Genomic DNA, 14,934 nt, shown 5'->3' on the forward strand with positions numbered 1-14,934 from the left:
GAGACCCCAGAGAGACCCCACAGAAACCCCCTGGGACCCATAGAGACCCCATAGAAACCCCATAGAGACCCCATAGACCCCCTGGGACCCATGGAGACCCTGGGACCCATGGAGACCCTGGGACCCATGGAGACCCCAGAGAGACCCCCGGCCCCATAGAGACCCCTGAGAGACCCCATAGAGACCCCCTGGGACCCAGAGAGACCCCAGAGACCCCAGAGAAACCCCATAGAGACCCCATAAAGCCCCCCAGCCCCATAGAGACCCCATAGAGACCCCCTGGGACCCATAGAAACCCTATAGAGCCTCCCTGGGCCCCATAGAGACCCCATAGAAACTCCATAGAGCCCCCCAGGCCCCATAGAGACCCCATAGAGACCACAGGCCCCATAGAGACCCCAGAGACCCCATAGAGACCCCACAGAAACCCCATAGAACCCTCAAGGCCCCACTGAAACCCCATAGAACCCCTGGGACCCATAGAGACCCCATAGAGCTCCCCAGGCCCCACTGACCCCTCCCCACCCCATAGAGCCCCCCTGGGCCCCACAGAGCCCCCCAGGCTCCATAACCCCCCCACCCCATAGAAACCTCCCGCCCCACAGATCCCCCACCCCAAAGAACCCCCCCTGTGCCCCATAGATCCCCCCTGCCCTATAGACCCCCTGTGCCCCATAGAAACCTTCCACCCCATAGATCCCCCACACCCCATAGACCCCCCACACCCCATAGACCCCCTGTGCCCCACAGACCCCCCTGTGCCCCACAGACCCCCCCACCCCACAGACCCCCTGTGCCCCATAGACCGCCCTGTGCCCCATAGATCCCCCACACCCCACAGATCCCCCACACCCCATAGACCCCCTGTGCCCCATAGACCCCCCCGTGCCCCACAGACCCCCCACACCCCACAGACCCCCTGTGCCCCATAGATCCCCCCCACCCCAGGCACCAGCTCTGCCCCATAGCGCTCCCTGTGCCCCATAGATCCCTCACCCCATAGACCCCCTGTGCCCCACAGCGCCTCCTGTGCCCCACAGACCCCCTGTGCCCCATAACTCTCCCACCCTCACAGGCACCTGCTCTGCCCCATAGAAACCCCCCCACCCCATAGAATCCCCCACCCCACAGACCCCCTGTGCCCCACAGACCCCCTGTGCCCCATAGATCCCTCACCCCACAGACCCCCTGTGCCCCACAGCGCCCCCTGTGCCCCACAGACCCCCCGTGCCCCACAGCGCCCCCTGTGCCCCATAGACCCCCTGTGCCCCATAGATCCCCCCCCCAGGCACCAGCCCTGCCCCACAGCGCCCCCTGTGCCCCATAGACCCCCTGTGCCCCATAGATCCCCCCCCCAGGCACCAGCCCTGCCCCACAGCGCCCCCTGTGCCCCATAGATCCCCCCCCACCCCCAGACCCCGCCCCCCCCGGCCCCAGCTCTGCCCCACAGCGCCCCCCGCGCCCCCCCCGCTCCTCGGGCCCCCCCCCTCCCCTCCCTCCCCTCCCCCCCCGCTCCCCTCCCCCCCCGCCCCCCCCGGTTCCCGGATGCTCCGCGCTGCCCCCGCCGCCATCTTCCGCCGCACCGACCGAGCTCCGCTCCGGGATGTGAGTGGGGGGCGCGACCCCCCCGGGCCCCCCCGAGCCCCCCCGCCCCTCCCCCACCCCCCCGCCACCCCCCCATCCCCCCCCCGCCCCTCCCATCCCCGCCCCTCCCCCCCCCATCGCGACCCCCCCCCCCTCTCCCGGCTGGGATTTGGGGGACCCCCGCCCCCCCCCCTCATCCCCCACCCCCCCACCGGGACCCCCCGCCCATCCCCCACCCCCTCCGGGACCCCCCATCCCCCCTCATCCCCCCCCGCCGCATCCTCCATCCTCCCCCCGTGACCTCCCCATCCCCCCCTCCCCCACCCCCCCGGGACCCCCCCGGGGCCGCCCCTCCCCCCCCCCGCCCCTCCCCCACCCCCCGCGACCTCCGCAGAGCCCCCCCCACACACACCCCCCGCGGTGGGGGGAGGGGCGGCGGGCCGGGCAAACTGGGAGCACTGGGAGCACTGGGAGGGCTCGGCCCCCTCCCCTCCCCTCCCCCCCCCCGCCCCTCCCCCCCCCGGGCTATTTTTAGCCGCCGACGCAGAACGGGGGGGGGGGGGGTGGGGGGTGGGGGAGGGGTGGGAAAATCCTCTGCCCGTGCCCCTCCCCCCGCTGCGGAGGGGCCGCCCCTCCCCCACCGCGCGGGGGGGGGGTGGGGGGGTGGGGGGGGGAGGGGCTCGGACAGCCGGGACCCCCCCGGGGGGGGGGGAGGGGCGGCCTGGGGGAGGGAGGGGGAGGGGCCTGGACATGGCGGCCCCCGAGGGGTCACCCTGGGGACGGTGGGGACACCCCGGGGGTCACTCGGGGGGGGGGGAGGGGCGTTGGGGACACCCCGGGGGTCACTCGGGGGGGGGGAGGGGCGTTGGGGACACCCCGGGGGTCACTCGGGGGACATTGGGGACACCCCAAAGGTCACTCAGGAGCTGTCGGGGACCCCCCGTGGTCACTCAGATCTCGGGGTCCCCCTTTGGGTCACTCTGGGGGGGACATTGGGGTCACCCCGTGGTCACTCAGACGTTGGGGTCACCCCGTGGTCACTCAGGGCCCGTTGGGGTCGCTGCCACCCCTGAGGGTCACCCGGATGTTGGGGGGGGTCACTCGGAGCTGGGGCCCCCCAGGGGTCACTCTGGGGACATTGAGGGGCCCCCCCGAGGGTCACTCGGACATTGGGGACGCCCCCTGGGGGTCTGGGGGGGGGGGGGGCCGGGATTGACCCCTGACCTTTGACCCCCGGCCAGGTCGGCGCCCTCGGCCCCCGCCGCCCCTCCCCCCGCCGCGGGCGAAGGGGGGGGACCCCCCGCCCCTCCCCCCAACCTGACCAGCAACCGGCGGCTGCAGCAGACCCAGGCCCAAGTGGATGAGGTGGGGGAGGGGCCGGAGGGGGAAGGGTCAGTGGGGTGAGGAGGGGTCAGTGGGGTGTGGTCAGTGGGGTGTGGTCAATGGGAGTGGTCAGTGGGGCGTGGCCAATGGGGTGGTGGTCAGTGGGGTGGGGGTGTGGCCAGTAGGGTTTGGTCATCTTGGTGGGGCGTGGTCAGTGGGGTGGGGCCAAAGGGGTGGGGTCAGTTGGGCGGGGTCAGTGGGGCGTGGCCACACCCGGCCGTGCTTTCCACGGGCGTGGTCAGTGTGGGTGTGGCCAACACGGGCGTGGTCACTTCCTGGGCGTGGTCACTTCCTGGGCGTGGTCACTTCCTGGGCGTGGTCACTTCCTGGGCGTGGCCAGCGTGGCTCCGCTGGGCCGTTCGTGACCCCTGCGTGCTGTGGTCACTCCTGGCTCCCTCTGACCACCGACCCTTGGCTACGAGCAGGGCTTGGGGTGGTCACTTCCTGGCCGTGGTCACTTCCTGGGCGTGGCCAAAGGGGCTCAGTTGTGCCCCTGACCACTGACCTTTGACCCCCTGACCCCTGGCTGTGACCAGGGCTGGGAGTGGTCACTTCATGGCTGTGGTCCCTTCCTGGCTGTGGTCACTCCATGGCCTTGGTCCCTTCCCGGCCGTGGTCACTCCATGGCCGTGGTCCCTTCCTGGCTGTGGTCACTTCATGGCCTTGGTCCCTTCCTGGCCGTGGTCACTCCATGGTCGTGGTCCCTTCCTGGCCGTGGTCACTCCATGGCCTTGGTCCCTTCCTGGCCGTGGTCACTCCATGGCCTTGGTCCCTTCCTGGCCGTGGTCACTCCATGGCCGTGGCCACCGTGGCTCAGGCGGTCCCTTGGTGCCCTGTGTGGCCACTCCCGGCCCCGCTGGCCGCCGCCCGCTGACCGCTGGCCCCGCAGGTGGTGGACATCATGCGGGTGAACGTGGACAAGGTGCTGGAGCGGGACCAGAAGCTCTCGGAGCTGGACGATCGGGCGGACGCGCTCCAGGCCGGAGCCTCCCAGTTCGAGACCAGCGCGGCCAAGCTCAAGCGCAAGTACTGGTGGAAGAACCTCAAGGTACGGGGGGACCCGAAAACAGCCTGAAATGGCCCCAAAATGGCCCCAAAATGACCCAAAATGGCCTGAAATAGCCCCAAAATTACCCCAAAATGGCCCCAAAATAGCCTGGAATAGCTCCAAAAAGCCCCAGTACTGGGGGAAGAATCTCAAGGTACGGGGGGGACCCGAAAACAGCCTGAAATGGCCCCAAAACGGCCCCAATAATGGCCCCAAAATGACCCCAAAATGGCCCCAAAATAGCCTGAAACAGCCCCAAAAAGCCCCAGTACTGGTGGAAGAATCTCAAGGTACGGGGGGACCCCAAACCAGCCTGAAACGGCCCCAAAATGGCCCCAAAAGAGCCTGAAATGGCCCCAAAAGAGTCTGGAATAGCCCTAACTAACCCCAAAATGACCCAAAAGAGCCCTAAATTAACCCAAAATAGCCTGAAACAGCCCCAAAAAGCCCCAGGAGTGGTGGAAGAACCTCAAGGTACGGGGGGACCTGAAAACAGCCTGAAACAGCCCCAAAATGGCCTGAAATGGCCCCAAAATGACCCAAAATAGCCCTAAATTAACCCAAAATAGCCTGAAACAGCCCCAAAAAGCCCCAGTACTGGTGGAAGAATCTCAAGGTACGGGGGGACCCCAAACCAGCCTGAAATGGCCCCAAAACGGCCCCAAAATGGCCCCAAAGTGACCCAAAATAGCCCCAAAAAGCCCCAGGAGTGGTGGAAGAATCTCAGGGTACGGGGGGCCCCAAAATACCCCCAAATTACCCCAAGATAGCCCCAAAACAGCCCCAAAACAGCCCTAACTAACCCCAAAATGACCCAAACCAGCCCTAAAATAGCCCCAAAATAGACCTGAAATAGCCCCAAATGGCCCCAAAATAGCTCTAAATTACCCCAAAATGACCCAAAATTGCCCCAGTATGACCCAAAAAGCCCCAAGTTCAAGCACAAGTTCTGGTGGAAGAACCTCAAGGTACAGGGGACCCCAAAATAGCCCTAAATAGCCCTAAAACGGCCTTTAAATAACTCCAAACAGCCCAAAACAGCCCCAAAAAGCCCTGAAATAGCCCAAAATAGCCCTAAAACAGCCCGAAATGACCCCAAAATGACCCCAAATAGTCCTAATATGGCCTGAAATAGCCCCAAGCCAGTCCCAAATAGCCTCAAATACCCCAAACCAGCCCCAAATGTTCCTAAACGCCCCCAAAATAACCCAAACCACAATGAAAGAGCCCGAAACAGCCCCAGAAAACCCGAAATAGTCCCAAACCCGCCTGAAATAGCCCCAAAACAGCCCCAAACAGGTCCAAAACACTCCTAAATACCCCAAAACCAGCTCAAAGCTGCCCAAAACAGCCTCAAAATAGCCCAAACCAGCCCCAAAAACCCCTCAAAGAGCCCAAACCGGCCCCAAAAGAACCCAAAATAGCCCCAAACCAGCCCCGAACCCCTCAAACAGCCCAAAACGGCCCCAAGACAGCCCCAAATTCCCTAAAACACCCCAAAAACCCCGAGAGCTTCAAGGCAGCCCCAAAAATCCCAAAACAGCCCCAAACACTCTGAAACTGCCCTAAACTGTTCCAGCTTCAAAACAGCCCCAAAACGGCCCCAAAAATGGCCCCAAAAATGGCCCCAAAAATGGCCCCAAAAACGGCTCCAAACCAGGCCCATAAATGGCTCCAAAACGGCCCCAAAAGGCTCCAAACCAGCCCCAAAAATGGCCCCAAACCAGCCCCAAAAATGGCCCCAAAACGGCCCCAAAAATGGCCCCAAAAATGGCTCCAAACCAGGCCCATAAATGGCTCCAAAATGGCCCCAAAAACAGCCCCAAAACCACCCCAAAACAGCCCCAAACACAGCCCCGAAACCAGCCCCAAAAGGCCCCAAAACAGCCCCAAAACGGCCACAAAAACAGCCCCAAAACGGCTCCAAAATGGCCCCAAAAACAGCCCCAAAAATGGCCCCAAAAACGGCCCCAAACAGCCCCAAAAATGGCCCCAAAACAGCCCCAAAATGGCCCCAAAAGGCTCCAAACCAGCCCCAAAATGGCCCCAAAAACGGCTCCAAACCAGGCCCATAAATGGCTCCAAAACGGCCCCAAAACCAGACCCCAAATGGCCCCAAAACTGCCCCAAAAACAGCCCCAAAACTGCCCCAAAACGGCCCCAAAAACAGCCCCAAAATGGCCCCAAAACGGCCCCAAAAACAGCCCCAAACCAGCCCCAAAAACAACCCCAAAACTGCCCCAAAACGGCTGCAAAAACTGCCCCAAAACGGCTCCAAAACAGCCCCAAAACCAGCCCCAAACCAGCCCCAACCAGCCCCAAAACCAGCCCCAAAATCCCGCTAAAATGCCCCAAATTCCCCAAAAAGCCCCAAAATTCCCCCAAATCCCCCCAAAATCTCCCCCAAACCCCCAAAATCCCCAAATCCCAACCCCACGAAACTCCCCCAGGGACTGATGGGAGAACCTGGGGGAGGAGGGGAAAAAACCCCAAAACCTCCTAAAGACACCCTAAAACCCCCCAAAATCCCCCCAAACCTCCCCAAAAACCCCAAAATCCCCCAACCCCCCCCAAACCCGCAAAATCCCCCAAAACCTCCAAAAAAAACCCATAAAAAGCCCCAAAACCCCCCCAAAAACCCCAGAATCCCCCAAAACCTCCCAAAAAACCCCTAAAAAAGCCCCAAAATCCCCCCAAACCTCCCAAAAATCTCCCAAAAAGCCCCAGAAATCCCCCCAAAATCTGCCAAAATCCCCCCAAACCTCCCAAAAAACCCATTTAAAGAAAAAAACCTCAAATCCCCCTAAAATGCCCCAAATTTCCCAAAATTCCCCAAAATTTCCCAAAAAGCCCCAAAAAGCCCCAGAAATCCCCCAAATCCCCCCAAAATCTGCCAAAAATCCCCCCAAACCTCCCAAAAAAACCTGTTAAAAAAACCCCCAAATCCCCCTAAAATGCCCCAAATTCCCCCAAACCTCTCAAAAAGCCCCAAAATTTCCCAAAAAGCCCCCAAATTCCCCCAAATGGCCCCAGAAATCCCCAAAATCCCCCCAAAATCTGCCAAAAATCCCCCCAAACCTCCCAAAAAACCCATTAAAAAAACCCCCAAATCCCCCTAAAATGCCCCAAATTCCCCCAAACCTCTCAAAAAGCCCCAAAATTTCCCAAAAAGCCCCCAAATTCCCCCAAATGGCCCCAGAAATCCCCCAAATCCCCCCAAAATCTGCCAAAAATCCCCCCAAACCTCCCAAAAAACCTGTTAAAAAAACCCCCAAATCCCCCTAAAATGCCCCAAATTCCCCCAAACCTCCCAAAAAGCCCCAAAATTTCCCAAAAAGCCCCCAAATTCCCCCAAAAGGCCCCAGAAATCCCCAAAATCCCCCCAAAATCTGCCAAAAATCCCCCCAAACCTCCCAAAAAACCTGTTAAAAAAACCCCCAAATCCCCCTAAAATGCCCCAAATTCCCCGAAACCTCCCAAAAAGCCCCAAAATTTCCCAAAAAGCCCCAAAATCCCCCAAAAAGCCCCAGAAATCCCCCAAATCCCCCCAAAATCTGCCAAAAATCCCCCCAAACCTCCAAAAAAACCCATTAAAAAAAAACCCCAAATCTCCCTAAAATGCCCCAAATTCCCCCAAACCTCCCAAAAAGCCCCAAAATTTCCCAAAAAGCCCCCAAATTCCCCCAAATGGCCCCAGAAACCCCCCAAATCCCCCCAAAATCTGCCAAAAATCCCCCCAAACCTCCCAAAAAACCTGTTAAAAAAAACCCTCCAAATCCCCCTAAAATGCCCCAAATTCCCCCAAACCTCCCAAAAAGCCCCAAAATTTCCCAAAAAGCCCCCAAATTCCCCCAAATGGCCCCAGAAATCCCCCAAAAATCTGCCAAAAATCCCCCCAAACCTCCAAAAAAACCCATTAAAAAAACCCCCAAATCCCCCTAAAATGCCCCAAATTTCCCAAAATTCCCCCAAATTCCCCCAAATTCCCCCAAACGGCCCCGGGTGCCGCTGACCTTTGACCCCGCAGATGATGATCATCCTGGGCGTCATCTGCGCCATCGTCCTCATCATCATCATCGGTGAGCCGGGGCGCATGCAAATGAGCCGCCGTATGCAAATGAGCGGCGCCGTATGCAAATCGGGAGCTGGGAAAAGGGGTGGGGTGGAGGAACTGGGGGTGGGGTATGCAAATGAGGGGGGTGGGGCATGTAAATGAGGGGTGTGGGGCATTCGAATGAGGGTTGTGGGTAATGGGTGGGGTGGGTATGCAAATGAGGGGTGGGACATGCAAATTAGATGAGGGTTATGCAAATGGGGGTGCAAACAGATGCAGGGTGGGCATGCAAATGAGGGGGTGGGGTATGCGGGACTGGGGCGTGGTATGCAAATGGGTGGATATGCAAATGAGAGGCTGAGGGATTTTAATGAGGGGTGGGGAAATTGGGGGTTACGCAAATTGACGGGAGGGGCATGCAAATAAGGGAAGTGGGGCATGCAAATTAGCAGCAGGAATGCAAATGAGGGCCGGTGATGCAGATGAGGGGGTGGGACACAGGGAGGAGTGGGCGGGGCTATGCAAATCAAGCCAGACGGGGCAGGAAAATCATGCAAATCATATGCAAATTAAACAGGCATCGCTGCCAGGCGCATGCAAAAGAGGGCGGGAGTGGGCGGAGCTCTGGGCATGCAAATGAGGGGTGGAGATATGCAAACGAGAAGGCGGGAGCATGCAAATAAGGGGGGGGTGGGACCATGCAAACGAGGGCGGGGGGGGAGCGGGGCGGCACGGGATGCTAATGATATGCAAATGAGGGGCGGGGCGGCGCTGACGCCGCCCCTCCCCCCCCAGTCTATTTCAGCACCTAACGCCGCCGGCCCCGCCCGGCCCCGCCCCCGCCCCGCCCCCACCGCCCCTCCCCCCCCTCAGGGACCCCAAACCCCTCCCCCACCCCCCAAATTTGGGGCTTCCCCCCCCAAATTCCCTCCCCCCCCCCCCCCCCAATTCCCCCACCCCGCGTGGCCCCTCCCCCACCCCCAAATCCCCTCCCCCAAATCCGGGGGGGTCCCAGCCCGGAGCACCCCAAAATTGGGGGGGGGGGGGGGAGGGGGGAGGGGCCCCGTCTCCTCCTCCCCTCCCCCCCCCCCCCCAAGGAGGGAATTTGGGGGGTCCCGCGGCCCCTCCCCCACCCCAGGGAGGGATTTTGGGGTCCCCCCTCCCCTCCCCCCCCCCAAGACTTGAGCACAAAGGGCCCCCCCAGATTTTAGGGGCGCCCCCCCCCCATCCCATAATTCCAACCCCCCCTCCCAAAAACATTCCAGCCCCTCCCCCACCCCTCCCCCCTCCCCCCCCCCCCCGAGGGAATTTTGGGGTGCAGAGGGTGGGGGAGGGGCAGCACAATGGGGGGGACACCCCAAAACCGCCCCTCCCCCCCCCCACCCTTCACTGCCGAGCACGGGGGGGGACCCCAAAAATGGGGGGGGACCCCAAAAATGGGAAGGCCCCAAAAATGGGGGGGGACCCCAAAAATGGGGGGGGACCCGGGACCCCAAAAATGGGGGGGGACCCCAAAAATGGGAAGGCCCCAAAAATGGGGGGGACCCCAAAAATGGGAAGACCCCAAAATTTGGGGACCCCAAAAATGGGGGGAGCCTGAAGTGGAGGGGTCCTAAAATGGGGGGGGACCCCAAAATTTAGAGGGGCCCCAAAACCGTGGGAGGACCTCAAGCGTGGGGGAGGGACCCCCAAAAAATTGGGGGGGGGGGTTTCCCAAAATGAGGGGGGGGGGGGTTCCTCAAAAGTGCCGGGGGGGACCCCAAAAAGTTTGGGGGGGGGGTCCTAAAAATGGCGGGGAGGACCCCAAAATTTGGGGGTGACCCCGAAAGCCACGAGGGGTTTGGGGGGAGGGGGGGGACCCCCTAAATTTGGGGTGACCCCCAAAACTGAGGCGGCCCCGGTGGATGGGGGAGGGGGGGAACCCCAAAATTGGGAGGGGACCCTAAAACTGGGGGGTTTTGGGGGGGGGTGAACCCCAAAAATCCGCGTGGGGGAGGGGGGAACCCCCCAAAAAATGGGCGGGAACCCCAAAAAGTTGGGGGGGGACGCCCCTGAGAGGAGGGAACCAGGGGGGTCCCCCAAAAATTGGGGGAGAGGTCCCCAAAATCCCCCCCCGCCCCCCCTTAAGGAGGAGGAGGAGTCACCCCAAATTTTGGGGGGGAGGGGCTCCCCCAAAACCTTTCAAGGGAAATTTTGGGGTTCCCCCTCCCCCCCCCCCTTTCCCGCCCCTCCCCCACTGCATGGAGCATCCCGGGGGGGGGGGTCCCCAAAATCCCCCCAAAATTCCCATGAGCCACGGGGGGGGTCCCCAAAATCCCCCTCCCCCCCCCCCGAACCCCGAAATTCCCCCCCCCCCCGGGGGGAATTCGGGGTTCGGGGGGGGGGGGCGCTGATTTTTGGGGGTGGGGGGAGGGGCGGGTGTCACTGCCGCCCCTCCCCCGTTTTTTGGGGGGGGGGGTTCGTGTCTTCCTCCTCCCCCCATCGCCCCTCCCCCCCTCCCCCTTCGCTCCCCTCCCCCCCCCCCCCATCCCCCCAGGACCCCCCGGTGGGGTTTTGGGGGGACCCCGCCCCCCCCCACCCCCCCCCGGGGATTTTTGGGGGGGGCCCCGGGGGGGTCCCCGAGTCCTGGTGTGAACGTGTACAATAAACTCTACATGTCTGTGAGGGGGGTCCGGAATTGGGGAGGGGTCCCAAAAATGGGGGAGGGGTCCCAAAAATGGGGGAGGGGCCCAAAAATGGGGGAGGGGCCCAAAAATGGGGAGGGGTGGGTCCCAAAAATGGGGAGGGGGCCAAAAAATAACGGGGGGGGGTCCCGGAATTTTGGGGAGGGGTCCTGAAATGGGGAGGGGTCCCAAAAATGGGGGAGGGGCCCAAAAATGGGAGAAGGGGCCCTGGGATTGAGGGGGTCCCAAAAATGGGGAGGGGTCCCAAAAATTGGGGAGGGCCCCAAAAATGGGGAGGGGTCCCAAAAATGGGGGAGGGGTCCCAAAAAATGGGGGGGGGGGGTGTCCCGGAATTTTGGGGAGGGGTCCTGAAATGGGGAGGGGTCCCAAAAATGGGGGAGGGGGCCCTGGAATTTGGGGGGGGGTCCTAAAATGGGGAGGGGTCCCAAAAAATGGGGAGGGGTCCCAAAAATGGGGGAGGGGCCCAAAAATGGGGAGGGGTCCCAAAAAATGGGGAGGGGTCCCAAAAATGGGGGAGGGGTCCCAATAATGGGGGAGGGGCCCAAAAATGGGGGGGGGTCCCAAAAATGGGGGGGGGTCCCAATAAATGGGGAGGGGTCCCCAAAAATGGGGAGGGGTCCCAAAAAATGGGGGAGGGGCCCAAAAAATGGGGAGGGGTCCCAAAAAATGGGGGAGGGGTCCCAAAAATGGGGGAGGGGTCCCAAAAATGGGAGAGGGGCCCAAAAATGGGGAGGGGGCCAAAAAATAACGGGGGGGGGGGTCCCGGAATTTTGGGGAGGGGTCCTGAAATGGGGAGGGGTCCCAAAAATGGGGGAGGGGGCCCTGGAATTTGGGGGGGGGTCCTAAAATGGGGAGGGGTCCCAAAAAATGGGGGAGGGGTCCCAAAAATGGGGAGGGGCCCCAAAAAATGGGGGAGGGGTCCCAAAAAATGGGGGAGGGGCCCAAAAATGGGGAGGGGTCCCAAAAATGGGGGAGAGGTCCAAAAATGGGGAGGGGTCCCAAAAATGAGGAGGGGTCCCAAAAAATGGGGAGGGGTCCCAAAAAATGGGGGAGGGGTCCCAAAAATGGGGGAGGGGCCCAAAAATGGGGAGGGGTCCCAAAAAATGGGGGAAGGGGCCCAAAAAATGGGGGAGGGGCCCAAAAATGGGGAGGGGCCCAAAAATGGGGAGGGGTCCCAAAAATGGGGGAAGGGGCCCTGGAATTGAGGGGGCGCCCAAAAATGGGGAGGGGGCCAAAAAATGGGGGGGGGGGGGTGTCCCGGAATTTTGGGGAGGGGTCCTGAAATGGGGAGGGGTCCCAAAAATGGGGGAGGGGGCCCTGAAATTTGGGGGGGGGTCCTAAAATGGGGAGGGGTCCCAAAAAATGGGGGAGGGGCCCAAAAATGGGGAGGGGTCCCAAAAATGGGGGAGAGGTCCAAAAATGGGGAGGGGTCCCAAAAATGAGGAGGGGTCCCAAAAAATGGGGAGGGGTCCCAAAAAATGGGGGAGGGGTCCCAAAAATGGGGGAGGGGTCCCAAAAATGGGGGAGGGGGCCAAAAAATGGGGGGGGGGATGTCCCGGAATTTTGGGGAGGGGTCCTGAAATGGGGAGGGGTCCCAAAAATGGGGAGGGGGACCTGGAATTTGGGGGGGTCCTAAAATGGGGAGGGGTCCAAAAAATGGGGAGGGGTCCCAAAAAATGGGGGAGGGGCCCAATAATGGGGAGGGGTCCCTGGAATTTGGGGGGGGTGACAGAATTTTGGGGAGGGGTCCCAGAACGGGGGGAGGGCCTGGAATTTTTGGGGGGGGGGGATTTGGGATTTGGAGGGGGCCCAAAAATGGGGGAGGGCGCCCTGGAATTTTGGGGGGGGGGGGCCGGAATTGGGGAGGGGGCCCGAAAATGGGAGGGGTCAGAATGGGGGGAGGGGCTGGAATTTTGGGGGGGGGATTGGGAATTTTGGGGGCCCCAATAACGGGGGAGGGGTCCCGAAAACGAGGAGAGGGGCCTGGGATTGGGGGGGGGGTCCCAAAAATGGGGAGGGGGACCTGGAGTTTTGGGGGGAGGGGGGGTCACAGAATTTTGGGGAGGGGTCCCAAAAATGGGGGAGGAGGCCCTGGAATTCGGGGAGGGGTCCCGGAATTTTGGGGAGGGGTCCCAAAAATGGGGGAGGGGGCGCAGGAATTTTGGAGGGGGGGGAATTGGAATTTTGGGGGGCTGAAAATGGGCAGGGGGCAGAATGGGGGGAGGGGCGGGAATTTGGGGGGGGGGGGGAAATGCAGGGAAAGGTCCCAAAAATGGGGGAGGGGGCCCTGGAATTTTGGGGGGTCCTGGAATTTCGGGGAGGGGTCCCAAAATGAGGAAGAGGGCAGGAATTGTGGCCGGAGTGCCCCAGTGGTCAGTGTGTCCCTGTGGTCAGCGTGTCCCTGTGGCCGGAGTGTCCCTGTGGTCAGTGTGTCCCTGCGGTCAGCATGTCCCTGTGGCCGGAGTGTCCCTGTGGTCAGTGTGTCCCTGTGGTCAGTCTGTCCCTGTGGCCAGAGTGTCCCAGTGGTCAGTCTGTCCCTGTGGCCGGAGTGTCCCAGTGGTCAGTGTGTCCCTGTGGCCGGAGTGTCCCAGTGGTCAGTCTGTCCCAGTGGTCAGTCTGTCCCAGTGGCCGGAGTGTCCCTCTGGTCAGTGTGTCCCAGTGGTCAGTGTGTCCCTGTGGCCGGAGTGTCCCAGTGGTCAGTCTGTCCCAGTGGCCGGAGTGTCCCCGTGGCCGGAGTGCCCCTGTGGTCAGTCTGTCCCTGTGGTCAGTCTGTCCCTGTGGCCGGAGTGTCCCTGTGGTCAGCCTGTCCCAGTGGTCAGTGTGTCCCTGTGGCCGGAGTGTCCCAGTGGTCAGTGCGTCCGTGTGGTCAGAGTGTCCCAGTGGTCAGTCTGTCCCAGTGGCCGGAGTGTCCCCGTGGCCGGAGTGCCCCTGTGGTCAGTCTGTCCCTGTGGTCATTCTGTCCCTGTGGCCGGAGTGTCCGCATGGTCAGTCTGTCCCAGTGGTCAGTGTGTCCCTGTGGCCGGAGTGTCCCAGTGGTCAGTGTGTCCCAGTGGTCAGTGTGTCCCCGTGGCCGGAGTGTCCCTCTGGTCAGTGTGTCCCAGTGGTCAGCGTGTCGAAGTGGTCAGTCTGTCCCAGTGGTCAGTCTGTCCCTGTGGCCGGAGTGTCCCCGTGGCCGGAGTGCCCCTGTGGTCAGTGTGTCCCTGTGGTCAGTGTGTCCCTGTGGCCAGAGTGTCCCAGTGGTCAGTGCATCCGTGTGGTCATTCTGTCCCTGTGGCCGGAGTGTCCGCATGGTCAGTCTGTCCCAGTGGTCAGCATGTCCCTGTGGCCGGAGTGTCCCTGTGGTCAGTGTGTCCCAGTGGCCGGAGTGTCCCTCTGGTCAGTGTGTCCCAGTGGTCAGTGTGTCCCCGTGGCCGGAGTGTCCCTCTGGTCAGTGTGTCCCAGTGGTCAGTGTGTCCCCGTGGCCAGAGTGTCCCAGTGGTCAGTCTGTCCCTGTGGCCGGAGTGTCCCAGTGGTCAGTGTGTCCCAGTGGTCAGTGTGTCCCTGCGGTCAGTCTGTCCCTGTGGCCGGAGTGTCCCAGTGGTCAGTGTGTCCCAGTGGTCAGTGTGTCCCTGTGGCCGGAGTGTCCCAGTGGTCAGTGCATCCGTGTGGTCATTCTGTCCCTGTGGCCGGAGTGTCTGCATGGTCAGTCTGTCCCAGTGGTCAGTGTGTCCCTGTGGCCGGAGTGTCCCTGTGGTCAGTGTGTCCCAGTGGTCAGTCTGTCCCAGTGGTCAGTGTGTCCCCGTGGCCGGAGTGTCCCAGTGGTCAGTGTGTCCCAGTGGTCAGTGTGTCCCTGTGGTCAGTGTGTCCCTGTGGCCGGAGTGTCCCCGTGGCCAGAGTGTCCCAGTGGTCAGTGTGTCCCTGCGGTCAGTCTGTCCCTGTGGCCAGAGTGTCCCTGTGGTCAGTGTGTCCCAGTGGTCAGTCTGTCCCTGTGGCCGGAGTGTCCCAGTGGTCAGCGTGTCCCAGTGGTCAGCGTGTCCCAGTGGTCAGTGTGTCCCTGTGGTCAGTCTGTCCCTGTGGCCGGAGTGTCCCCGTGGCCAGAGTGTCCCAGTGGTCAGTGTGTCCCAGTGGTCAGTCTGTCCCCGTGGCCGGAGTGTCCCAGTGGCCGGAGTGTCCCAGTGGTCAGTCTGTCCCTGTGGTCAGTC

At 62.0% G+C, this 14,934-nt stretch overlaps 1 protein-coding gene across 1 annotated transcript; it reads left to right on the top strand.

The window, feature by feature from the left end:
- The first annotated feature begins 1,549 nt into the window (after nucleotides 1–1,549).
- Nucleotides 1,550–8,905, top strand: VAMP2 (vesicle associated membrane protein 2). Its single transcript, XM_082300497.1, has 5 exons — nucleotides 1,550–1,605; nucleotides 2,826–2,949; nucleotides 3,857–4,015; nucleotides 8,043–8,094; nucleotides 8,865–8,905. Coding segments are annotated over exons 1-5 (354 nt in total). The 5' UTR covers nucleotides 1,550–1,603; the 3' UTR covers nucleotides 8,882–8,905.
- Nucleotides 8,906–14,934: the final 6,029 nt, after the last annotated feature.

This window comes from Coloeus monedula, assembly GCF_965178545.1.
Source record: "Coloeus monedula genome assembly, chromosome: 40".
Lineage (NCBI taxonomy): Eukaryota > Metazoa > Chordata > Aves > Passeriformes > Corvidae > Coloeus > Coloeus monedula.